Below are 25530 nucleotides of genomic sequence, written 5' to 3'. Positions count from 1 at the left end.
TTTTCTGGCTTTAGCAGTTAGCCCATGACACAGGCCAGGCCAATTCGAGCACTCCATTTCCCTGGCATTAGGGACAAGAATGCACGTAGGCCAATGACACTCCGCTTAGAATTACTGAAAAAGGAAATCCCTTCCCACTGGATTACTAGGCTAGTAGGATGGGAGCCTGGAGCTGCTGGTGGCCATCCTCCCCCATGAGGAAAGAAGCCCCTGAGAATAAAGCCAACACGAAAGCTGATTGAGGGAAATTAATAACTGAGTCCTGATAGCATGACAGAAGTCCTTTGACACTAACTGTGCCTGAAGACACCTCCAGACTTTTCCAGTATATTGAAGATACTTTCAAACCTTTTAATTATGTGAGTCCATAAAATCCCTTTTTTACTTAACTCACGTTAAATTGGGTTTTCAGTGGCTTGCAACCACAAGATCACTGGCTGATTCACAAATCTGACATCAAATGAGCTAGACTTTATTTGGTACACACGCTTCCAGCTTGCCTTCCTTGGCCCCAAAGAGAGTTTAGCTTAGACACAAGAATATAGTTTATTGGGGCCCTGCCTCTGCAGGGGCTGAAGACAAATCCCGGGCTGAACTGGTCTGCGTAAGGCAGCCAAAGGCACAAAGGGGGTCACTTCAGGATCCGTATGCTCATTTTCTGTTCGATGTCCATCTTCTCCAAGGACTGTGGGGGGAGTGGGGGGGATGGGTGGTGGTCAAGAGCCCAGTCCTCTAGGCTTTCAACCTCCTCTCCCATCCCCAACGCTACACCCTTCCTTGGCTACCCCTCTCCTTCTGCCCACCTCCTTCTAACTGCCTTTCCCATGTGCATCTGTCCCAGGGACTCCTGACATCCACTCCCCAGGCCTGAGGGCATTGTGACCTTGGTGAACTCCAGGAAGGACACAGCCCCATCTCCATCTTCATCCGCTTCCTGCACCGTGCGATCGGCGATGCTCTCCAACTGCTCTTCTGTCACCTGCACCCCAACCATCAGCCGGAGGACCTGGGAGGTGCGGAGGGCACAAGAGGAGTCAACCCTATCCCTCAAACCTTGCCCGCATCATCCCAAATGTTACTACCAATTTTGTAATCTTCCCCTCATCCATTTCTTCACTCCCTACCATCTCCCCCCAGTAATTTCCCCTACTGCTTCTCCACTCAAACCCCCACCTGTCCCTCACTATCCCACACTCACCTCAGTAGTATACCCAAACTCATCACCCAACCCCAAGCCTTAGAACCCAACCTCCTCCCATCCCCCACCACAACCTCCCACTATTCCCCATTCTACCCATCCACCCCCCTCACAGCATCTATTCCAGAGTTTCTGAATCTCAGCACTGTTGACATTTGGGGCCAGTTAACTCCTTGCTGTGGGGGGAAATGGGGGCTATCCTGTGTATTGAAAGATGTTTAGCAGCATTTTTGACTTCTACCCACTAGATGGCAGTAGTGCTGCCCCGCCCCCGGGGTGTGACGACCAAAAATATCTCTAGATATTGCCAAGGTCACTCAAAAGGCAAGATCGCCCCCGTTCAAGAACCACTGATCTATTGGGTCATCTGGGTGGCTCGGTTGGGGTTAAGCCACGGACTCTTAGTCTGGGCTCTAGTCATGATCTCGTGGTTGGTGAGATCAAGCCCTGCCTTGAGCTCTGCTCTGACAGTGGGAAGCCTGCTTGGGACTCTCTCTTTCTCTCTTTCTGCCCCTACTCCAATCACACTTGTGCATGCGGGCTCTCTCTCTCTCAAAATAAATAAATAAATAAACTTTTAAAAAGAACCACTGATCTATTTCCAACCTCATGCCCAACTGTTCCCCATCCCATTTCCATAGACCTCACCCAATCCCTGTTTCTCACTCAATACCCCAGTCATCTGCGACCACCATGGACCAGTCATCTGCACCCCTCCCCCCCCCCCCCCCCCCCCGCAACCTTTCCCTTCGACCACCCACGCTCCACACATCACATCTCTGGTCCTTGCGTCCTTCCAACCTGTAGCATCTCGTGCCGGGAGATCTTTCCGTCCCGGTCCAGGTCATAGAGCTGAAATGCGACTGGAAGAGAATGGAGGAAGGAAAAGGTAGGTGGGTCTTCCCCTGGTTCTCTTCCAGCAGGTCACCCTGGAGGAGGAGGGGAGGTCCTCTATAGGCCCGCTAAGAGAGGGAGGTGCCTGGGGCCTCTCACCGGTGTGGTATACCAAGGGTCTCACTTGGGGAGAGGTGGGTCCCCACAAACTCACAGCGAAGTTTGTTCATTCTGCTGTTGAGGGGTTCAGGTTCCTTGGGGTCTCGAATTCCTGGGTCCTCATCATCGATGGGACGAAAATGAGCCAGGACTCTGACAAAGCCTGGGAAATCCAGACGCAGATTCCTGGGGTGGGGGAGATGCAGTGGTCGCTTTGGCCCTCCCTCTGTCTCCGTTAGATCCCCACCCCCACCCCCCCCCCCCCCCCCACACACACACACACCAAGTTTTTCCCTCCATCTCCCCGCCCCCAGCGAGGCCTCACCCATCAGGGAAGAAGCTGTCTATAATGCGTTCTCCCAGGGGGTTCACGGCCAGAGCCCCAATCTGCTGCAGATCCATGCGGCTGTCGAGTCAAAGTCGGAGGGGTAGACCGAGGGTTAAAGAGAGGAAGGGGCTCAGAGAGGCAGACGTGGCGGGTCCTAAGGCCAGCGCCCCCTCACCTCAGGTAGCCCTTCTTGTTCCTGTCCAGTGCCCGAAACCGGTGGTAGAGGCGGAGCAGACTGGCCTGCGAGACTACGGGACGGAAGGCGGAAGGGTGATGCGGCCGCGGGCGCTCGGGACCCGCCACTGGACCCTCCCCGGGCGGCCCCGGGCCGTGGGCGGGGAACCGGGATTCGCCGGAGGGGACGCTCGCCGGGGACCCGGGGCCGCGCGGCCGGGCTGCAGGGGGCGTGACGACGCCCGGAGCCGTGTCCCTGCGCTCCCGCCGGAGACCCGAGGAGCCGACGCCAGCCGCCTCCCTCCTGTTCCCCTCTCCGCGCCCCCCCCCCCCGCCCCCCGCACCCCTGCCGGGCTCGAGGACACCTGGCCGCCAAGCCCGGGGCCCTGACGCGCCCCAGACCTGGACCCCGGGAGCCCGCGCCTGCGATCCCGGGCGCCCTCCGGGCCCGCCCCATCTCCCCGGACCCCCCGCATCTCTGGGTCGGAGCCCCGTGCCCCGCTCACAGCCGGTTTCCCGCCGGATGCTGTCCGCGTCGGGGATGCGCGCGGCGTGGGAGCCGAGGGAGCCCATGGCTGCGCCTGCTGAGCCGCCCGGCCCCGCGCGCTAGCCTCCCGCTCCCGGGCGCGGCCGCCCCCGTGGCCCCAGGGCCGAAGGGCGCAGGCCTGGCGCGGAGCCAGGCTCGGGAACCCCCGCGTGCCTCGCCTCCCACCCGCGACCCGGGCGAACAGAAAACAATGCCTGGGGTGGCGGGGTCAGAGGGGCGGCGCGAACAACGGGGCGTTTCATCCCGAGGTGGTGAGGTTGCCAGGGCCCCGCCTGCCCCACGCCCGCCAGGCCAGCTCTGCGTTCTCACGCCGCGGGACACGCGACGCGAGTCCCCCGGGCAGGGCCCCCACTCACGGCTCCCGGTGAGTAAGGCTGGGGGTTCCGACCTTATCATCCACAGACAGAATCCACGTCCTTCTGGGAAGGGGGCCGGGGGGGTGGGGAGGGGAGCTGGACCCATTTGTCCCAGTCCCAGCTAGGGGCCCCTTCCCTGGGCAGGAGTGCCGGGCAGAAGAGACGTTGAAGGACCCCCGAAGAAGAGTGGAGTGGGAAGGGTCGTGAGCGGATGAGGGGAGCTGGTTTGAGTGGGAAGATCACTGGATGTGGAAGGCCTGGATGGGGGCCTCAGCTATGCGGTTAACCCTGGACAAGACAGTGTGACTGCGTTGCACCTCTTCTGTTCTGTCGACACAGCGTAATTGTTGATGCTTAATGGAGTCACTGCTTAAAAATCAGGAGATTTAACCAGAAATCCAGTTCCCAGCTTCTGAGAAATCAGAAATTTAAGAAGCCACTAGACCCCCTAACCTTGGCTGTACCTAGAGCACAGGTCCTATGTGTAATTGGGGCATCTCAGCCTGTCCACTGGGCACAGTCCCCACCTGGCTTGGTTCACGTCCTTATGTATCCCGTGGTGCCCCTGGTAGAAGTTCCAGGCTGGAAGGCCTTGGACCTCGGGCCAGCCCTCAAACACCATGGGAATCCACAGTCCAGTGAGGAGGTTACAAACATCACCGTGACCAAGCTTAATGTAATAATCATGGTAACAACAACAAAGGCTCTCTTTTTTCTAGTACTCACCATGACCCAAGCACTTTGTGAAACACAGTGTACATGATAAGCTCACACTCCTAAAAGCACCTGCTAGACTGCCTGCTTCCCGCTTTTACACGATGGAGGCTGCCAGGGGGGTGGTTATGAACTATTTGTAAATCATGTGTCCTCGGCAGGGCACATATCCCCCCAAAGGGGCAAAAAATCCTATTCTTTTTATGTATAAAACACAAATGTACATATAGTGCATAAATATATAGTGTCTCTGTGGTATAAAAATTTCATAGCGTTAAAATTTCACGATTAGGGGGGCGCCTGGGTGGCGCAGTCAGTTAAGCGTCTGACTTCAGCCAGGTCACGATCTCGCGGTCCGTGAGTTCGAGCCCCGCGTCAGGCTCTGGGCTGATGGCTGGGAGCCTGGAGCCTGTTTCCGATTCTGTGTCTCCCTCTCTCTCTGCCCCTCCCCCGTTCATGCTCTGTCTCTCTCTGTCCCAAAAATAAATAAAAAAAAATAAAAAAAATAAAAAACTTTGAAAAAAAATTTCACGATTAGGAAAAATAGTCTAAAAATGCTCCTTAAGTGAGGGCAGTAATGAACAAAAGGTTGAGAAACTCAGCTGTAAATGAATGGGCACCACAGGTGTCCAGGTTTAAATCTATCATTATCCCATCTTCCCGCATCATAATCACACATTTACACAAATTTCCAAGAGGAAAAAATATATAAGCCATTTATTACAAGGGTTCAAGTTCATAGCCACCCTGGAGAGAGAGAAGCTGGAAAAATAGTGAATCTCTAGTCAAAGCCTCCGTGCAGAGGCTTGGATCAGCTGGGCCTTGAAAATATTGATCTAAGAAGTGCTTACTTCTCTTTCAGATACCCCAAGGACTGAACAACTGGCATAAGGAAGGCCTGATTCCCTTCCAGATGTCCCCCAAGGACTGAAGCGTTCGGGAAACCACACTGCTCCCTAATGAAGCCCAGCAACCACTCCTGTCCACAGCTGTGAGTGAGGCTGTGAGTGTAGTTCGGGTTAGGTCCTGAACCCAGGAGGGGCCGAGAGTCCCTGGGATCTGCAATAACCACCTCAGGCCAGTGTGGGATGTTGATCTTGGAAAGAGCTTCTCCAGCCTTAATCTCTGAGTCAGCGCTCCCCTAAGGTAAGTTAGGCCAGAGAGTAATTAACAACTCCCATCCACACACTATCATCACAAGCCTAGAGGAAAACACTATATGCTAGGACCCATTCGTGCTTCATGCACATGAGTAGAGTTTAAATCAACTTCACCGTATACCTGGCAACATCTTTTGAGGGGGAGCACTTAAAGGGGAGATGGTGGGGTGCCCGGCTGGCTCAGTTGGTGGAGCATGTGACTCTTGATCTTGGGGTTGTGAGTTTGAGCCCCACGTTGGGTATAGAGATTACTTAAAAAATAAAATCTTAAAAAAATAAAATTAAAGGAGAGATGCTCTGGGGAGAATTTCATCTGCAGAATTGTAGGGCAAAAGCAGCCATAGACTTTACTTGAGCAAAGAGACCTATGTTCTTTAAAAAAAAAATTTTTTTAATGTTTATTTATTTTTGAGAGAGAGACAGAGCATTAGCAGGGGAGGGGCAGAGAGAGAGAGGGAGGGAGACACAGAATCTGAAGCAGGCTCCAGGCTCTGAGCTGTCAGCACAGTGTCTGATGTGAGGCTTGAACTCACAAACCTCAGGATCGTGACCTGTGCTGAAGTCAGACACTTAACTGACTGAGCCAACCAGGCACCCTAGACCTGTCTGTGTTCTAATAAAACTTCACTTATGGACACTAAATTTGAAACTCATATAATTTCCTTGGGGCACAAAGCATTATTCTTTTCTTTCCAGCCATCTAAAAATGTGAAAACCAGGCACCTGGGTGGCTCAGTCCCTTGGACATCCGACTCCAGTTCAGGGCATGATCTCGTGGTTTGTGAGTTTGAGCCCCACATCAGGCTCTCTGCTGTCAGCGCAGAGCCTGCTTTGGAGCCTCTGTCTCCCTCTCTTTCCCCTGCACCTCCCCTGCTCATACTGTCTCTCTCAAAAATACATAAACATTAAAATTTTTTTAATAAAACAAACAAAAAAAAAACCCCAAAAATGTGAAAACGATTCTTAGCTTGTGGGCCATACAGAAACCGGCAGCTGTCTGGGTTTGACCCACAAGGCCATTGTTTGCTAATCCGCTCTAGATTATAATTCTGCATTCTCCACAGGTCTGCTTCACTAAAAGACCAATATGCTTTCTCTTCAGAGCTCTCCAGGAAAAGGAGAATTGGGCACAATGACTAGCATAAACAAGAACCCAGTGGGGCATATTGTCTGGAGTGGATGGCAATGGGAAGAACTGGCTTTAACTCACCAGTACCAAGCCATCATTCTGGCAGACCCTTGGGACAAGTTTGTCCATCTGGGGAGGGAATCTCAGAACTAAAGCCACACTGGTTTTCGGGCGAGAAGGCTGAAGAATCGAGTTTGGGAAGGGGTATGACGTAGTACAATGCTGGAGAGCTTGACATCAGGAGTCATTACAGGATGGTGTAAGAGTAATCTGGCTGAGACAGCAGTGTCTCTCTTGGGTATATAGAAATGAAAATCTATATTCACAGAAAACCAAAAGAGGGAAACAGCTGATGAATGGATAAAACATGGTGTATCCACACAATGGTTTACAACTCAGCAATGAAAAGAAAGGAAGTATCAGTACATGCTATAACATGGATGAACGTTGGAAACAAGCTAAGTGAGAAAAGCTAAACGCAAAGGACCACATGCTGCGTGATTCCATTTATATGTAACATTAAGAATAGGCAAATCCATAGAGAAAGTAGATTGGTGGTTCCATGGGGGGGGGGGGGGGGGGGGGGGCTGGGCTGTCCAAGGGGGAGAGGCTAGTGGGAGATGGGGAGTGACTGATAGAAGGTAGAGGACATCTTGTTGGGGTGGGTGATGAAAAGTTTTAAAACTGATGGCAGTGATGGTCTCACAACTCTGAATAAACTAAAAAACACTCAATAGTATACTTCACATGGATAGATTATATAGTATGTGAATTAATACCCCAGTAAAGTTGCTATTAAAAAAAAAGAATTGGAGCACCTGGGTGGCTCAGTTGATTAAGTGTCAGGCTCTAGACTTCAGCTCAGGTCATGATCTCACTGTTTGTGAAATCGATCCCCTTGTCGGACTCTGTGTGCTGACAGTGAGGAACCTGCTCGGGATTCTCCTTCTCCCTCTCTCTCTGCCCTTCCCTCGCTCTTACTGCTCTCTCGCTCTCTGTCTCAAAATAAATAAACTTAAAAAAAAAAGAATTTAAGAGAATGTCCTTCCCCTCAGCCTCTCAGACTGGGAAAGGATTCTGTCTCTCTGTCTCTCTCAATTTCACACACACGCTCACACACACACCCCTCCCTATCTGCCTTTTTGCATCTGTGAAGGGAGAACCACACAGATTTCTCTTTGTGTCCTACTCAGATGGCCTTAACCTGTCCCCAGCTGCTGTGAGTACCAGCTCATAACTCATGATGCCCCCTTTCCTGAAAACTGCCCTTACTCAGAAAAAAGGCATGCCTCCTGAGAGGTTATACACACACACTCCAGAGGCCAAGTTCAGCCATTGGCACACAGCCCCACCACCCCTTTGCCTCAAGGTGGAATTTGCTTTGTGCTGAATTTGTGCTCCAGAGCTGCTTTTTTTTTTTTTTTTTTTTTTTTGTAGGATCAGAAAGAAGCTGGCCTTCAGCTGAGACCACATTGTCCTTTTTTTTTTTTTTTAATGTTTATTTTTGAGAGAGAGAGACAGAGCACGAGCAGGGGAGGGGCAGAGAGAGGGAGACACAGAAACCAAAGCAGGCTCCAGGCTCTGAGCTGTCAGCACAGAGCCCTACACAGGACTCGAACACACTGACCACAAGATCATGACCTGAGTCAAAGTCGGACACTTAACCTACTGAGCTGCCCAGGCGCCCCAGCTGAGACCATAGTCTTGTCTTGACTTTTATTCTCTGCCCTATTCTGCTTCCCTCACTTTCTTAACGAATCACACAAACAGGAATCCCGGTCTCTGGTTCTGCCTCCGGGGAACGGGGCTAAGACAGGAAACTTATGGAACAGAGAAGTGAGCAGGGCAAGGGGGAGGTACGACTGGAGGAGAGAGAGAGACAATGGAGAGGGTAGATGATGTCTTCAGTCGACAGGCAGATACAGGACGTGGTGTCCCCAGAGCGGGGGGCAACTTCCTGCACCTCTAAGCTCAGGCTGTATGGAACCCAGCCGGGAGGTGTGGCTCGGAGCTAGGCTGAGGCCATTCTCCCCGTCTGTCCACTGAACCCCATAGTCTTCGGGCACCCCAAGGGTTGGAGGCAACTGGGGCAACACTGGCATTCCTGGACAATAGTGAGGCTTCTCCTGATAGCCCCTGTCCTGCAATCATTCCTAGCGGCAACCAGTGTTGCCCCCTCCTTCACATGAATCACCCAGAGTTGCTTAGACACATATATGTATATATACATGGGGGTGCCTCGTAAGAGAAAGGAATCTGTCTCAGAAGCCTTTCCCAGCAGACTTCCCCTTAGTTCTCATTTGCTGAGGTTTCAACACATGCTCATATAAAAACAAACAAACAACAACACAGCGACACCCCCAGGAAAGGAAACGTGTGACCTGGCCACACATTGGAATCACCTGGTACTTTTTTTTAATGCCAGATGCCAGGGGCCCAACCTCAGGCTATTTAAATCAGAGTCCAAGGGTCTAGAGTCAGTGAAAAATTACAGCAAATCTAAAAACTAGTGCTGGGTCATCTCCTATGGGGAGGTGGGGAGGAAGGAGGTGAGGAGCAGGAAGGAAAGGAACAAGTGGGTGGGGCCGATGAGAGGGCAGGGAGAAGAGGCCACTGTGTCTCCGGGGTTTAATCAACAATTCCCCCACACAAGCTCTGTTCCTCCTACTGGTTCACGTGAGCAATAGTTACTGCGCAGGCCAGTCCCGGACGAGAGGGTCAGAGCCGAGAACGAAACAAACACGGTCCCAGCCTTGTGCTTTTTCACTTCATGTCACGCCACTGACGTTCGGGCGTGTCGGGGCAGGTCCTTGAAATTCATGGTGTGGGCTGCTGACAGTACTCACGGTGTGATTATAGCACAGTTGATTCATCCGCTCTCCCCCGCGAGGGGCATCCGGATTTCGGGTCTGGAAAGCAATGCTGATACGAACCACTCTGTCCATTGTTCAGGAGTTTTTCCTGGTGCGGAAAGAGTGAAACCACTCCGTCACAGAACATGTGAATAGTTAACCCGAGGAGATACAGCCTGTGTTTCAGTAGACTGTATTCCCTGCACTTATGTATATGATTTTATGCTTCCGTCACCAATGTATAAGCGGCCCATATATTTATAATCCAAGTGCTCAGGATTTGTGGAATGGCATTAAATAAGTAAAGAAAAGGGGTATTAGTGTCAGGATCAGAGGAATCTCATGGAAACAGAGAGTAGGCAGCTACCTGGCTCCCTCTGGGGGCAGACCACCCTCCACCTCTGCTTTTCTCTTTCTGGGTATTCCTCTCTCCTTCTGCAGGTGAGCATCCTCTAAAAGGCTCCCGGTGCCTGTCTACTCCCTAATTTAGACTTGCCGTTGACTGTGTGTTCCACGGCACCAGCTCTGGCCTGGATCTCACGGTATCTCATAGTTCCAGGGCTTCCCAAACTCTCCTTCCATCAATTCAGATTTTAAGGTGAATAGATCTATTGACATCGCTGGGGTCAGGCATCCATGCCTGGTCCACTCTGAGGCCAAGGAGTCTTGGTCACTTTGAAGCAAACATGACTTCCTAGGTCCACACCTTTGGCGGGGACTCTAAGAGCTATTCCAAAGTAGGAATTACAGGTGAGGCATGCATCCCCAAAGCATTTTCCACGCCAACTTTGCTCTCCCTAAATCAGAAGAGGCCACAGCAGACATACATGGCCAGTTGGCCTCATGCAGATAAACTAGCAATTCCTCCCTTGGCACTGGAAGGCATGAAGCAAAGAATTTAGCATACTGTCTCATCCTACCGTGTAGTTCTTACGTGGTAAGAGTTAAGGCAAACAGACACTCTCATCCAGGACAATAGACCACTTGTAGGCAAGAAATTGAGTTCTTAAGTCAATATGTACTTCAAAAAGCAAGTGCAGGGAAAGTTACCCATTAACCACGAAACACAGTATATGTGGCTTTGTAGCTACAAACTTGCATGGTAACCAATACATCTAACTGAATAACTTATGTCAGATAATGAGATCATGAAAGAAAAATCGCTGTACACCCTTTGACGGATGCTCTACCTCGTCTACTGACAACAGAATTCAAACTATTAGTTTCCCTCATTTCTGGGTACGTAATTGGAGTCAAAACAGTTAAAACACAGGTCTGATACAAGCAGTGGGTCAAAATCTAAACACTTGTAAACATCTCCATTCTCATGGAAAGCTCAAGAAAACTACAGAAGCCAGGCGGTTTGCATGTTTCAGGCCTTGAGATACTAGGTAATGATGTTATGAAATCCTCACGATTAGCAAGACTTTTAAAAACTAAGCATCCAATTGAACTGTAGTCTTATGAAGACAAATGCCACTTAAAACTACACGCAGATACCATTTTTTATTTTTGAGATTGGAAAAAATCCAAAAGTTGGGTAAACACTGTGAAGACTGTAGAGAAATAGGCATACTCATCCATTACGAGAGGGTGTGTTAATTGGCCTAACCCCTGCAGAGGTCACACGGGCACCATCTATCAACATTATAAATGTGTATACCCTGGCCCAGCAGTTCATCTCCTAAGAATTCATGTTACAGAGACACTTGGGCGCTTGTAAAATGGCATGGAGGTAAGGTTATTTGATGCAGCGTTTTTTTCCAGCAAAACCCTGGAAACCACCCAAGTGTCCATCGGGTTAAATAAAGTACCAAGCCATGAGACACAGTGAAGCTATAAAAAAAATTTAAAAATTAAAAAAAGGAACACTTCCTACAAAGTGATATGGACAGGTCGCCAAGATATATCAAATGAAAAAAGTAAAGCACAGCACAGGGTGTATCAGTGTGAAAAAACATGCTATCTTTTCTGTAATAAGTTGAGAGAACACAAAAAAATATGTACAGATATGTATTCATATTTGCATAAATACACCTTGAAGATACCTAAGAAACCAATAGAAGTAGTTGCCCGGAAGGTGGGAGGGCACAGTACGACTTGGGTGGGTGGGTCACAGCAGGTGAAGGGGGAATTTCACTTTATACTTTTTCATCTGGTTAGGTTTGGTTTTTTTTTTTAAATAGTGTATTTATTTATTTATTTTTAAAGTGTATTTATTTATTTTGAGAGAGAAAGAAAACACAAGCAGGTGAGTGGCAGAGAGAGAGGGAGAAAGAACCCCAAGCAGGCCCCACACTGTCAGCATGGAGCCTGACACAGGGCTCAAATCCATGGACGACGAGATCATAACCTGAGCTGAAACCAAGAGTTAGACTCTTAACCGACTGAGCCACTCAGGCGCCCCTAATTTTATTGACTCTTTTTTACTTATTTATTTTTGTTTTTAAATTTACATTCAAGTTAGTTAGCATATAGTGCACAATGATTTCAGGAGTAGATTCCTTAATGCCCCTTACCCATTTACCCAATCCGCCCCCCCACAACCTCTCCAGCAACCCTCTGTTTGTCCTCTATATTTACGAGCCTCTTATGTTTTGTCTCCTCCCTGTTTTTATATTATTTTTGCTTCCCTTCCCTTATGTTAATCTATTCTGTGTCTTAAATTCCTCATATGAGTGAAGTCATATGATGTTTGTCTTTCTCTGACTAATTTCACTTAGCATAATACCCTCTAGTTCCATTCACGTAGTTCCAAATGGCAACATTTCTTTCTTTTTGATTGCCAAGCAATACTCCATTGTATATATATACCACATCTTCTTTATCCATTCATCCATCGATGGACATTTGGGCTCTTTCCATACTTTGGCTATTGTTGATAGTGTTGCTATAAACATTGGATGCATGTGCCCCTTTGAAACAGCACACCTGTATCCCATGGATAAATGCCTAGTAGTGCAATTGTTGGGTCGTAAAGTAGTTCTATTTTTAATTTTTTGAGAAACCTCCATACTGTTTTTCCAGAGTGGCTGCACCAGTTTGCATTCTCAATAGCAGTGCAAAAGAGATCCACTTTCTCCGCAACCTTGCCAACATCTGTTGTTGCCTGAATTGTTTGTGTTAGCCATTGTGACAGGTGTGAGGTGGTATCCCATTGTGGTTTTGATTTGTATTTCCCAGATGATGAGTGATGTCAAGCATTTTTTCATGTGTCTATTGGCCATCTGGATGCTCAGACATGTTCAGTAAGAAGTTTCTGTGGCCAAGACCAAAGAGGTTTTTACCTGCTTTCTCCTCTAGGATTGTGATGGCTTCCTGTCTTACATTTAGGTCTTTCATCCATGTTGAGTTTATTTTGGTGTCTAGTGTAAGAAACTGGTCCAGGTTCATTTCTGCATGTCGCCATCCAGTTTTCCCAGCACCACTTGCTGAAGAGACTGTCTTTATTCCACTAGATATTCTTTCCTGCTTTGTCAAAGATTAGTTGGCCATCTGTTTGTGGGTCCATTTCTGGGTTCTCTATTCTGTTCCATTGATCTGAGCATCTGTTCTTGTGCCAGTACCATACTGTCTTGATGATTACAGCTTTGTAGTACAGCTTGAAGTCCGGGATTGCGATGCCTCCTGCTTTGGTTTTCTTTTTCAAGATTACTTTGGCCATTCGGGGTCTTTTCTGGTTCCATATAAATTGTAGGATTGTTTGTTCTAGCTCTGTGAAGAATTTTGCTACTATTTTGATAGGGATTGCATTGAATATGTAGATTGCTTTGGGTAGTATTGACATTTTAACAATATTTGTTCTTCCTATCCAGAAGCATGGAATCTTTTTCCATTTTTTTGTGTCTTCTTCAATTTCTTTCATAAGCTTTCTATAGTTTTCAGTGTATAGATTTTTCACCTCTTTGGTTAGATGTCTTCCTAGGTATTTTATGGTTTTTGGTACAACTGTAAATGGGATCGATTCCTTGATTTCTCTTTCTGTTGCTTCATTGTTGGTGTATAGGAATGCAACGAATTTCTGTGCATTGATTTCATATTCTGCGACTTTGCTGAATTCATGAATCAGTTCTAGCAGGTTTTTTTGGTGGAATCTTTTGGGTTTTCCATATAGAGTATCATGTCAAATGCGAAGAGTGAAAGTTTGACCTCCTCCTGGCCAATTTGGATGCCTTGTATTTCTTTGTGTTGTCTGATTGCTGAGGCTAAGACTTCCAATACTATGTTGAATAACAGTGGCCAGAGTGGATATCCCTGTCTTGTTCCTGACCTTAGGGGGAAAGCTCTCAGTTTTTCCCCAATGAGGATGATATTAGTGTTGGGTCTTTCATATATGGCTTTTATGATCTAGAGGTGTCATCCTTCTATCCGTACTTTCTTGAGGGTTTTATCAAGAAAGGATGCTGTATTTTGTCAAATGCTTTCTCTGCATCTATTGAGAGGATCATATGGCTCTTGTCCTTTCTTTTATTGATGTGATGAATCACGCTAATTGTTTTGCAGATATTGAACCAGCCCTGCATCCCAGGTATAAATCCCACTTGGTTGTAGTGAATATTTTTTTAATGTATTATTGGATCCAGTTGGCTAATATCTTATTGAGGACTTTTGCATCCATGTTCATCAGGGAAATTGGTCTATAGTTCTCCTTTTTAGTGGGGTCAATGTCTGGTTTTGGAATCAAGGTAATGCTGGCTTCATAAAAAGAGTTTGGAAGTTTTCCTTCCATTTCTATGTTTTGGAACAGCTTCAAGAGAATAGGTGTTAACTCTTCCTTAAATGTTTGGTAGAATTACCCTGGAAAGCCATCTGGCCCTGGACTCTTGTTTTTTGGGAGTTTTTTAGTTACTAATTTGATTTCTATACTGGTTATGGGTCTGTTCAAATTTTCTATTTCTTCCTGCTTCAGTTTTGGTAGTATATATGTTTCTAGGAATTTGTCCGTTTCTTCCAGATTGCCCGTTCTATTGGCATATATTTGCTCATAATATTCTCTTATTATTGTTTTTGTTTCTGCTGTGTTGGTTGCGATCTCTCCTGTTTCATTCTTGATTTTATTTATTTGGGTCCTTTCCTTTTTCTTTTTGATCCAACTGGCTAGTGGCTTATCAATTTTCTTAATTCTTTCAAAGAACCAGCTTCTGGTTTTGTTGATCTGTTCTACTGGGTTGTTGTTGTTGTTGTTGTTGTTTCAAGAGCATTAATTTCTGCTCTAATCTTTATTATTTCCTGTCTTCTGCTGGTTTGGGGTTTTATTTACTGTTCTTTTTCCAGCTCTTTAAGGTGTAAGGTTAGGTTGTGTATCTGAAATCTCTCTTCCTTCTTTAGGAAGGCCTGGATTGCCATATGCTTTCCTCTTATGACCGCCTTTGCTGTGTCCCAGAGGTTTTGGGTTGTGGTGTTATCATTTTCATTGGTTTCCATGTACTTTTTAATTTCCTCTCTAACTGCTTGGTTAGCCCATTCATTCTTTAGTAGGATGTTCTTTAGTCTCTGTTACCTTTCCAAATTTTTTCTTGTGGTTGATTTCGAGTTTCATAGCGTTGTGGTCTGAAAATATGCACAGTATGATCTCAATCTTTTTGTACTTGTTGAGGGCTGATTTGTGTCCCAGTATGTGGTCTATTCTGGAGAACGTTCCATGTGCATTGGAGAAGAATGTATATTCTGCTGCTTTTGGATGATCTGTTAAGTCCATCTGGTCCAGTGTGTCATTCAAAGCCATTGTTTCCTTGTTGATTTTCTGATTAGATGATCTGTCCATTGTTGTAAGTGGGGTGTTGAAGTCCCCCACTACTCTGGTATTATTACCAATGAGTTTCTTTATGTTGTGATTAATCAGTTTATATATTTGGGTGCTCTCACATTTGGCACATAAATGTTTACAGTTGTTAGGTCTTCTTGGTGGATAGACCCCTTGATTATGATATAATGCCCTTCTGCATCTCTTGATACAGTCTTTATTTTAAATTCTAGATTGTCTGATATAATTATGCCTACTCTGGCTCTCTTTTGTTGACCATTAGCCTGATAGATGGTTCTCCATCCCCTTCCTTTCAAACTGAAGGTGCGTTTAGGTTTAAGGTGGGTCTCTTGTAAACAGCACATAGATGGATCTTGTTTTCTTATCCATTCTGTTGCCCTATGTCTTTTGATTGGAGCATTGAGTCCATTGACATTTCAAGGGAGTACTGAAAGATATGAATTTATTGCCATTATGTTGCTTGTAGACTTGAAGTTTCTGGTGGTGTTCTCTGGGCCTTTCTAGTCTTTGTTGCTTTAGGTCTTTATTTATTTATTTTTTTTTTCATCTTTTCTCCCCTCAGAGAGTCCCCCTTAAAATTTCTTGCAAGACTGGTTTAGTGGTCACAAACTCCTTTCATTTTTGTTTGTCTGGGAAACTTTTTATGTCTCCTTCTCTTTTGAATGACAGCCTTGCTGGATAAAGAATTCTTGGCTGCATTCAGCACATTGAATATATCCTGCCACTCCTTTCTGGCCTGCCAAGTTTCTGTGAAGAGGTCTGCTGCAAACCTTATCTGTCTTCCCTTGTTGGTTAAGGACTTTTTTTCCCTCACTGCTTTCATGATTCTTGCCTTGTCTGAGTATTTTGTGAATTTGACTATGATATGCCTTGTTGATGGTCGGTTTTTGCTGAATCTAATGGGGGTCCTTTGTGCTTCCTGGATTTTGATGTCTGTGTCTTTCCCCAGGTTAGGAAAGTTCTCCGCTATGGTTTGCTCACATAGCCCTCTACCCCTTTTTCTCTCTCTTCATCTTCTGGGACCCCTATGATTCTGATGCTGTTCCTTTTTAATGAGTCACTGATTTCTCTAATTCTTAAACTGTGCTCTTTTGCCTTAGTCTCCCTATTTTTTTCTGCTTCATTATTCTCTGTAAGTTTGTCCTCTGTATCACTGATCTGCCTCACCCATCCTAGCTGCCATGGCATCCATTCGAGATTGTAGCTCCGTTTATAACATTTTGTATTTCATCCTGACTAGCTTTTGTTTCTTTTATCTCCGCAGGAAGGGATTATAATCTATTTTTTACTCCAACTGTATTCTTATTATCATGATTCTAAATTCTGATTTAGACATCTTGCTTGTATCTGTGTTGGTCAAGTCCCTGGCTGTCGTTTCTTCCTGCTTTTCCTTTTGGATGAATTCCTTCATTTCATCATTTTCAAGTGAGAAAAGGAATTAATGAGGTAAAAAAATTAAAATTAAAAAATATATTAAAATTTAAAAATTAAAAACACACAAAAAAAATCAAATAAATGATGCTAGATCCTAGGTGTGTTTTGGTCTGGGTGTTGAAAGGGGCTTGATAGATTAGAGAAAAAAGGGGAAAGAAGAAAAAAAAGGAAATTGTTTGAAAATTTGAATAAATGAATACACTGAAATAGAATATAATGAAATGATGGAAGTAAAATAGGATTTGGAAAAAATTTACACAAGCATAAAAAATATAGTAGAAAAAAATTAAAGAAAAATATTTTTTATAAAAATTGAAAGTAAAAATTTCTTTCTGTATTCAAGAAAAAGAAATGAAAAAGAGAAAAAGGAAAAAAAGAAAATTTAATAGATGGACCAGAAAACAGAGTGAAATACGATTGAAATTACTTCATTTTCCCTAGAAGTCAAACTGTGAAGCGCTCTACAGTCCATAATCTAAGCAGGCAGAGAGACTTGTGTTCCTGAAGAGCGAGGTTGGCCCAGTTGGCGGGGCTTAGTGTAATGGCTCTGTTCTCCACTAGATGGCGCTGCTTAGCTTACTGGGGTGGATGGTTGGAGCACCTGTAGGTGCATATGCGCACGCACGGGAGTGGTGAAAATGGTGTCACCCAGCCACCCAGTCTCCAGTATCAGAACTCTGTTCTCCCCGATCAGCAATCGCACACCCGTCCTTTGTTTTCGGCTTCCCACTCCCCGCTTTTATACCGTCTGTGACCAAGCCCCAGGCAGAATCTCCCTCCTGAGTTTTATCTCAGATGCAGCTGTGTTTCCCGACCCCTCACTTCTGAGGAACTGTGGCTTTGACCCGTTCTGCCCCTCTGTGGAGGGTCTCACCAAGCAATGGCCAGGTGCCAGCTGCTCCCAGGAACGTTTACAGGAAGGCGTGCTGCTGCCGAGGCCCAGAGACTGCGGCCGGGTGCCAGCCCGCCCCAGAGAAAGTTCACGCAATCGTGTAGCAGCAGCGGTTTAGGAATTATGGAAAATCACAACACGCGTCTGGCACCAGGCTTCGTCCTCAACATCCTTGTTCCAGCACCAGCGAATGTGGTTGTTCTCCAGGGTCTGCTGGGGCCTTGCCTTTGGGGGACCCACACAGCCTCTACCAGGTGTCCTCTCAGCCCGGGAACCGCTTCTCCCCATGTGGCCCAAAGACCCCCGGACTCTACTCTGCCCCTGGGGATTCACCCTTCCCACCAGAGCACCACCAGGTATCGATCTGAGGCGTTTCAGACTCTGCACTCCCCTGTTTATAGAGTCTTAATGGAACTTAAACCCTCTCCTTTCTCCTTTCTCCCTTTTTAGTTCAGTCCCTGCAGCTGTTTCCACTTTTCTACTTTCTCTCCAGCTGCTTTGGGTGGGGGTGCTTTTCCCACACTCTCCCCCCACCCTCCGTCTCCATCCTCTCTCTGCATGTTAAAACAGCTCCCTGTTTTCTGAGGCTTCTCTCTCCCCCAGTTCACCTTACAGCACTGCGTACCTGCTGAGTTCTGTGGTTCAGGTTGTGCAGATTGTTATGTTAATCCTCAGATCAGTTTTCTAGGTGTGCAGGATGGTTTAGTGTTGATCTGGCTGTATTCCGTGGATGCGAGATGCAAAAAAACTTCCATGCTGTTCTGCCATCTTGTCTCCTCCTTTTATTTATTCTTTTCAAGTAATCTCTATACGCAATGTGGAGCTTGAACTCATAACTCCAGGATCCGGAGGCACACACTCCACCAACTGAGCCAGCCAGGCACCCCTCATCTGGTTAGGTTTTAGACCATGTGAATTTATTCCCTATTCAAAAATTGAATTATAATAATTGTTTAGTTCAGTGTAAAAGAAAATAAAGTCTAGCGTCCAGAATATAAAGCCAAAGCTCTGCAGTCTGAGAGTAGAAAGCATTTTATTAACAAAATCTGATTTTAAAAGTATATGTCAACCCTAATGCTTTTCATCCATGACTATCTATGGGTATCATATCAAAATAATTATGCTGAGTAAAAGGAGCCAGACTCCCCTCCCCCCAAAAAGGTACATCTCATCTGATGCCACTTTCATAAAACTCCACAAAATGCAAGCTAATCTATAGTGACAGAAAGCAGCTCGGTGGTTGGTGGGGGTGGGGGTGGGGCAGGAAGTGTGGGAAGAAGCAATTACAAAGGGGTACTAGGAAGCTTTTGTGCATGCTGGATATGTTCACTATCTTGATTGCATGATGGTTTTATAGGCGTAAACGCATGTCAAAAGGTATTAAATTGTGTACTTTTTTAATATGTGCAGTTCATGGTTGATCACACCTCAACAACGCATTTTTTTAAATTAATGTCACCATTTCCTCTATTTTTTAAATGATTTTTTAACCTTTATTTTTGAGAGACAGAGCATGAGCAGGGGAGGGGCAGAGAGAGAGAGAGAGGGAGACACAGAATCTAAAGCAGGCTCCAGGCTCTGAGCTGTCAGCACAGAGCCCAACACGGGGCTGGAACCCACAAACCTGGGAGATCATAACCTGATCTCCCGAAATTAGGCGCTTAACCGACTGAGCCATCCAGGTGCCGCTCCTCAGTTTTTGTTTTTGTTTTTTTTTTAATGTTATTTAGTTTTGAGAGAGAAGGAGAGAGAGAGCACAAGTGGGGAAGAGGGAGAGAGAGAGGGACACAAAGGGTCCCAAGCAGGCTCTGCACTGACAGCAGAGAACCCAAGGTGGGGTGCAAACCCACAAACTGCGAGATCATGATCTGAGCCAGATTCAGACGCTTGACCAACTGAGCCACCCAGGTGCCCCACTATCTCCTCAATTTTTAATTTCAATTTGTTATAGTTTTTAACAAATATATCTATTATTCAGGATGGGAATTATGTATTAATTTATCAATAGTTCTACATACAGTTGAGGGTGAGTGTTCAAAAACTTTCTGGCTGAGAGAGGCGTGTAATCACAAGTGAATGGGAAAGATTGGTTGAAGCCAGTACAATGCCACATATTTAACTGCTGCACTCTGCTGCCCCCTGCTGTAAGTAGGTTTTATAGCCACCCTTACCTTCCTGCTCAGGATTTTCTTTTTTTTTTTTTTACGTTTATTTATTTATTTATTTTGAGAGAGAGAGCGCGCGTGTGAGCGAGCGGGGGAGGGGCAGAGAGAGAGGGAGAGACAACCCCAAGCAGGCTCCACGCTGTCAGTACAGAGCCCAATGTGGGACTCGAACTCACAAACTGTGAGATCAAGACCTGAGCAGAAACCAAGAGTGGGTCACTTAACTGACTGAGCCACACAGGCGCCCCTCAAGCTCCGGATTTTAATGATGAGGAAGGATGACTCCAGAGGCAAATGACTTGAATCCATCTAAAAACAAACTCTTCTAAACCACACACGTGCACACACACACATACTCACACACACACACACACACCCCATACATACACATACATGCATGCATATACCACACACTCACACGTGTGCACACACTTAAACACACTCAAACACACACGCACCCATATACACACATGCATACACACACACATGTACACACCAGGAAGCAGCTCCAGATCTTTTTACCACTACACCTGCCTCAACGGAGACCAGAAGAACCATTCAAAGCCACCAATGAGAAAAAAACAAAGGCAAAGTGATGAGGCCAAAGCTGGAACTTCAAAACCTTTTCACGGGGAAGATGTGGGTGGAAAGGGGTCTTGGATTCCCCTACATGCCGGCATTCCCCTTCATCCTTTCTCACGGTAACGGAAACACTTAAAGCCAAGCCTCTTGTCATCCATCCAGTGGACATGAACACTTAACTATAAGAACTATCGTGGACGTGGTCCAAGAACTACTTACCAGTGAGCTCTAAGAGAAGCCCACACTCAGGTAAGGACCTGACAGGTGCCTCTTCACAGTCGTTTCCAAAGGCCTCCAAGATGGGTGAGCCCATGGCTTCCATCTAGGTTTGGTTTGGGGGGAAATTAACTTTTCTTTTCCAATGTTCTTATATTTTATGAAGAAAATGAAACAAAACTACTATATGTGAGACCCATCACTCTTTTACCATAAAGGCACACAGATCTGTAGGTCGACTTCTCTGCTTGTTTTTAACCTTTTACAGAAATATAACCAGCCGGGTCCTGGTAAACTTTTGACAACCAGCTTTCCAAATGCGGTTCTGAAGTGCACATTGGTTGATATTTTTAATTTACCTTAACAACAGGGAAGTGAAAAATAACACAGTAAAGACGTATTTTGGAACTTCACTCATTCTTCCATGATGTGAACACTGTCTTTGCCAAACCAGATCACAGGTTTCCAAGACTGGAAGAATGTCTCCCTGACTTCTTTTATAGCATTCCCAGACACAAAGCACTTTTAAATGTAATATGCATTATTAGCATTCCCTTCACTTTCTTCAAGCTAGGCAATCAACAACACGATAAATCAAGCCCCACTTTGCAGCATCTGCTGGCTCCCATGGTGTAAATTCTGCCACTACGACCGATTTCAAGCTGCTGATGTCATGTCACCCAGGGTGCAGGAGCAACCATTACATCGGACTTGGATCGTGCAGAGACCATGGATGTGAATCATCGCAAGAGCAGAGAGAAGTGATTAAAGTCACTTCCTAAAATCATTAGGAAGTGATGAGTTTTGAGTCTTTATTACATCTGCCTTAAATGTAATGTATTTAATTGTGGGTTTATGTAATTCAATTTTTGACGATGGTCGTGATGAACTGGCGCTCACAAAATTCTGGGAAATGTAACAATGGGCTCTCGTGAACCACTCCAGCACACCGATGAAATATACATGAAGAAGATTCTACAGAAGTGCCTGGGTGGCTCAGTAGGTTAAGTGTGGGACTTTGGCTCATGTCATGGTCTAGCAGTTCGTGAGTTCAAGCCCCGCGTTGGGCTCTGTGCTGACAGCTTGGGGCCTGGAGCTGCTTCGGATTCTGTGTCTCCCCCTCTCTCTGCCTCTCTCTGTCTCCCCCTCTCAAATATAAATAAACACTAAAAATTATAAAAAAAAAAAAAAAAAGAAGAAAAGAAAGAAAGAAATGCCCTACAATCAGCACCCACAGTGAGAAACACAACATAACCAGATCCCCTCAAGCAGACCTCGAGGTTCCTCGCTGTCACAAGCTATTTTCCTCCGCTCCCTTGGTGGGTAGCCAATCCCCTGACTTCAACAGCATGGATTACTGTGCCTCTTTGCAGGTCATACAAATGGAATCACAAACCTGCAGTTTGAAGTGCTACCGACAGAGGCCTCTCGTGAGGCAAAGACGGAAGGCTCCGACAGGACTCGGGAAATGTTCCTCCCAAATCCGGTTCTGGGAGCTTACTCGCCTCTCTCTCTCTCCACTGTAAGCCGTGGGTTACTCGTGCCAGGGTGGGAGAAGATAGAGAAGATAGAGAAGATAGAGAAATAACCGAGCACGCTATCTGAGCATGAGTGAGTCCCCAGAGGAGATCTCGGGCCACAAGTTTCCCAGGGGAAATAGGGGAACCAAGTTTGGGCAGAGGAATCCCAGCGGGGGCTTTGACCTCAAACCCTGGTGTGGTCTGCCTGGGAGCTAGCTGGGCGATGAGCAGTGAGGCCTGCTTCTGCCCAGATCATAACAGGCGCGGCTGTCCCCGTGACTCCTTTATCCAGACAAGGTGAACCCACTGAAAAACACATCAAGGGAAACATAGAGGAAAGTACAACACAGAGGTTACGTTCTGGGACTCAGAGCTACATAGGTTTCAATCACTGCCTCTTCACTTACTTGCTTTGTAAACTCGGGCAAATTCTTAACTTCTCTGAAACTTTGCTCATCTATAGAATGGGAACAATAAAACTCTCCTTGCCAGTTGGTTAACGGATTAAGTAAGATCATATATGCGAAGCAAGAAGTCATGTATATTGTTACCGGTGATTATTTTTATACTCAGGGGATGAGGGGAGGACTTCTATTTTGCTGAGATATTACAGGCTGAACTGACAGCATATGGAAATATGGGGGTTAACACTGCTCTGCATAGTATATAAACAGCTACTTTGCTTGGGCAAGGACTTATATGCACATGAATGCATACACACCTCACATATATACATTGACCTTTTCATAAATAGAATAGACAGACGATTTGGGGGGAGAAGCTTTTAAATTTTTTTCCTTTTTGCCACTTTTACCAGTTGGTTAGTATAATATACAGATAGACATGCTTCAGCCTATCATAGAATCTTTGTCAACAAACCAATATATTGCATTCTGTAGTTCTACCCACGCTTGTATAAAATAATTTACATACACACACACAGACACACACACATGGTTTTACAGAAATAGGTTCCTATAATGCTGTTTTCTGTATCTTGCTATTCTTAATATAACATAAAAATCTTTCCAAATTAACAAATATACTCTATTATTTTTAGTGGCTGCATATCACCCTAATGGGTGGATGTTCTATAATTAGGTCAGCCGTTTCTCAGTTGGAGGGTCTGTGCTTTGTTTCTACTTGCTTGCACAGAGCACAATGCTGAAATAAACATCCTTACACCTTTACCATTATAAGCCTTTTAAGATATATGTCTCGATGTGTTTTTTAATACAAAATATTTTATCTTGGGGGCGCCTGGGTGGCTCAGTTAAGTGTCTGACTTTGGCTCAGATCATGATCTTACAGTTCATGAGTTAAAGCCCCACATCCAGCTCTCTGCTGTGAGCATTGAACCCACTTCGGATCCTCTGTCCCCCTCTCTTTCTCTGCCCCTCCCCTGTTCATTCTCTGTCTCTTTCTCGGAATAAATAAACTTAAAAAAAATACTTTATTTCCATGGGGAAGATCCCCCAGAGAGGGTTTTCCAGGCCAAGGAGGTCATGCATTTTTTATTCTTTTATTTACTTTTTTATTTTTTTAATGTTTGTTAAACATTAAAAGAGAGAGAGCGCGCGCGTGGGGGAGGGGCAGAGAGAGAGGGAGACACAATCCAAAGCAGGCTCCAGGCTCTGAGCTGTCAGCACAGAGCCCCATGTGGGGCTCGAACCCACGAATCATGAGAGATTGTGACCTCAGCTGAAGTCAGATGCTCAACAGACTGAACCACCCAGGTGCCCCTGCATTTTTTATTCCAAATAGTTTTTAGATTGCATTCACAAAAGTCCGAAACGATTTCCATTTCCACCAGCCCCATGTGAGAGTATGCTTGTTCCCAGGTCCCTGGCAGTAATAGGCTTAACCTTCTTTTTTTTCTTTGTTTAGGCTTTTTACGTCTTTTTATTACGGGCATTTTCAAACATCTCGAAAACAAATAGAATAATATAGTGAACCCCCAAATACTCACAACCCAGCTTTGGCAATTATCAACGTTTTGCCATTACTTCGCCTTCTTTTTAATTTTTGCAAATTTATGGACATAAAGTGATATACGTGTTACTTTTTAAAAATCGCATTTTTGCATTTCTCTGACTGCTCATGATTTTGAGCACATTTTCACATGTTTGCAGTTGATCTGTGAGTTTCTATTCATATAGTCTTTGCATAATTTTTGGTTGTTTGTCTTTTTCTTGCCAATTTGTAGGAGCGGTTTGTAGTATATATGTTAATCCTTGTTGTCTTCTGTCTTGCCAATATTTTTCTAATCTGATGTTTGTTTATGGTATCTTTTGTCCTCCTAAAGTTTTTCATTTTTTATATATTTCAAATACATCTGTGTTTTTTTCTCTTTCATAGTTCCATATTTTCTTTACTGCGTGAGAAACTACCCTCTACCACCAGCAGCGCCATATGTAAGCTGGTACAACCAGTTTGGGAAATTACTCAGCAAAATCCACAGAAGCCGAACATACATACATCCCTATGATCTAGCAGGTCTAGCCAACAGAAATACAAAGATACAGTCCTCAAGAGATAAGTGTGAGAATATTCACAGCACTCCATGATAGCCAAAAACTGGTAGGAAAAACACCTAATGCCCGTCAAGGGCAATTACCAGTAATTATATGAGTTACTATTCATATAATAGTAATAGTGGTAATTACCACATTAGTAATTGTGGTAATTCATGCAATCAATGCATTTTTTTAATTGAAAAAAGAGCCAGACGTAGAAGAAAACATACAGTATGATTCCATTTCTATAAATATCAAAAATCAGCACAACTAATTTCTGGTGTTGTTAAGTCAGGATAGAGGTTACTCTTAGAATGTGTCACAAGCGACCTTGTGGCATTGCTGGTCATGTTCTGTTTCTTGATCTGTGTACAGGTTAAATAGATGAGTTCACTGTGTAGCCTATGATTTGTATGCTTTTCTGTAAGTTTGATGTATTTTAATAAGAAATTGACAAGATGCACTCGAAAGCCTGCACATAAGTGTGTTTATATCAGCTTTATTCGTAACTGCCGAGATTCAGAAGTAATCAAGATGTCCTTCAGTAGGTAAATGGATAAATAAACTGTGTTACATCAGACGAAAGAATACTATTCAGTGCTAAAAAGAAAGAAGCTGTCAAGCCATGAAAAGACATGGCAGAACCCTAAAGGCAAATTAGTAGTTGAAAGAAACCCATCTGAAAAGGCCACAAACTCTATAATGATCCCAACTACAGCAGAGCCTTGGATTGCGGGTAACTTGTTCTCTGAGTGTTCCACAGGATGAGCAAACATTTCCAATACATTTTAACTTGATAAACGAGTGATGTCTTGCAGTCAAGTAGTATGTGACGCTGAACATCACATGATCACAACTGAGCCAATGGTTCTTCTCTCTCTCTCTCTCTTTTTCACTGCAGGATTGTGGGTGATCATCTCTCATGCTCGGATGCTCGGTCTCAGGCAGAAATCAGTGATGTTTCGGAACGTTGGAACGTGCCCACAACGG

At 45.4% G+C, this 25530-nt stretch overlaps 1 protein-coding gene and 1 long non-coding RNA gene across 2 annotated transcripts; one reads left to right on the top strand and one right to left on the bottom strand.

The window, feature by feature from the left end:
- Positions 1-451: 451 nt before the first annotated feature.
- On the bottom strand, positions 452-3401 carry CHP2 (calcineurin like EF-hand protein 2). Its single transcript, XM_019430434.2, has 7 exons — positions 3200-3401; positions 2695-2767; positions 2517-2597; positions 2247-2377; positions 2000-2061; positions 884-1006; positions 452-685 (listed from the first exon to the last, which is right to left on the bottom strand). The coding sequence occupies exons 1-7, from the start codon at positions 3264-3266 to the stop codon at positions 632-634; spliced, it is 591 nt and encodes a 196-aa protein (XP_019285979.1). The 5' UTR covers positions 3267-3401; the 3' UTR covers positions 452-631.
- A 46-nt stretch (positions 3402-3447) lies between these two features.
- Positions 3448-24502, top strand: LOC109255596 (uncharacterized). The gene is made up of 3 exons (XR_002075313.2): positions 3448-3604; positions 5173-5456; positions 24383-24502. It is a non-coding gene; the product is annotated as an uncharacterized LOC109255596 (long non-coding RNA).
- The last annotated feature ends 1028 nt before the right edge of the window (positions 24503-25530 follow it).

The sequence above is a fragment of the Panthera pardus genome, unplaced genomic scaffold (genome assembly GCF_024362965.1).
Source record: "Panthera pardus isolate Hobbes unplaced genomic scaffold, ASM2436296v1 HiC_scaffold_5, whole genome shotgun sequence".
Lineage (NCBI taxonomy): Eukaryota > Metazoa > Chordata > Mammalia > Carnivora > Felidae > Panthera > Panthera pardus.
This window is presented reverse-complemented; position numbering and strand designations above follow the sequence as displayed.

Coding starts and splice junctions, on each gene's coding strand:
- CHP2 (XM_019430434.2), bottom strand. CDS start 3,266: ATGGGCTCCCTCGGCTCCCACGCCGCGCGCATCCCCGACGCGGACAGC. Junction 2,598..2,694: donor AACAAGAAGGGCTACCTGAG/GTGAGGGGGCGC, acceptor TTGACTCGACAG/CCGCATGGATCTGCAGCAGA. Junction 686..883: donor CCTTCCTGGAGTTCACCAAG/GTCACAATGCCC, acceptor CTCCCCCCACAG/TCCTTGGAGAAGATGGACAT.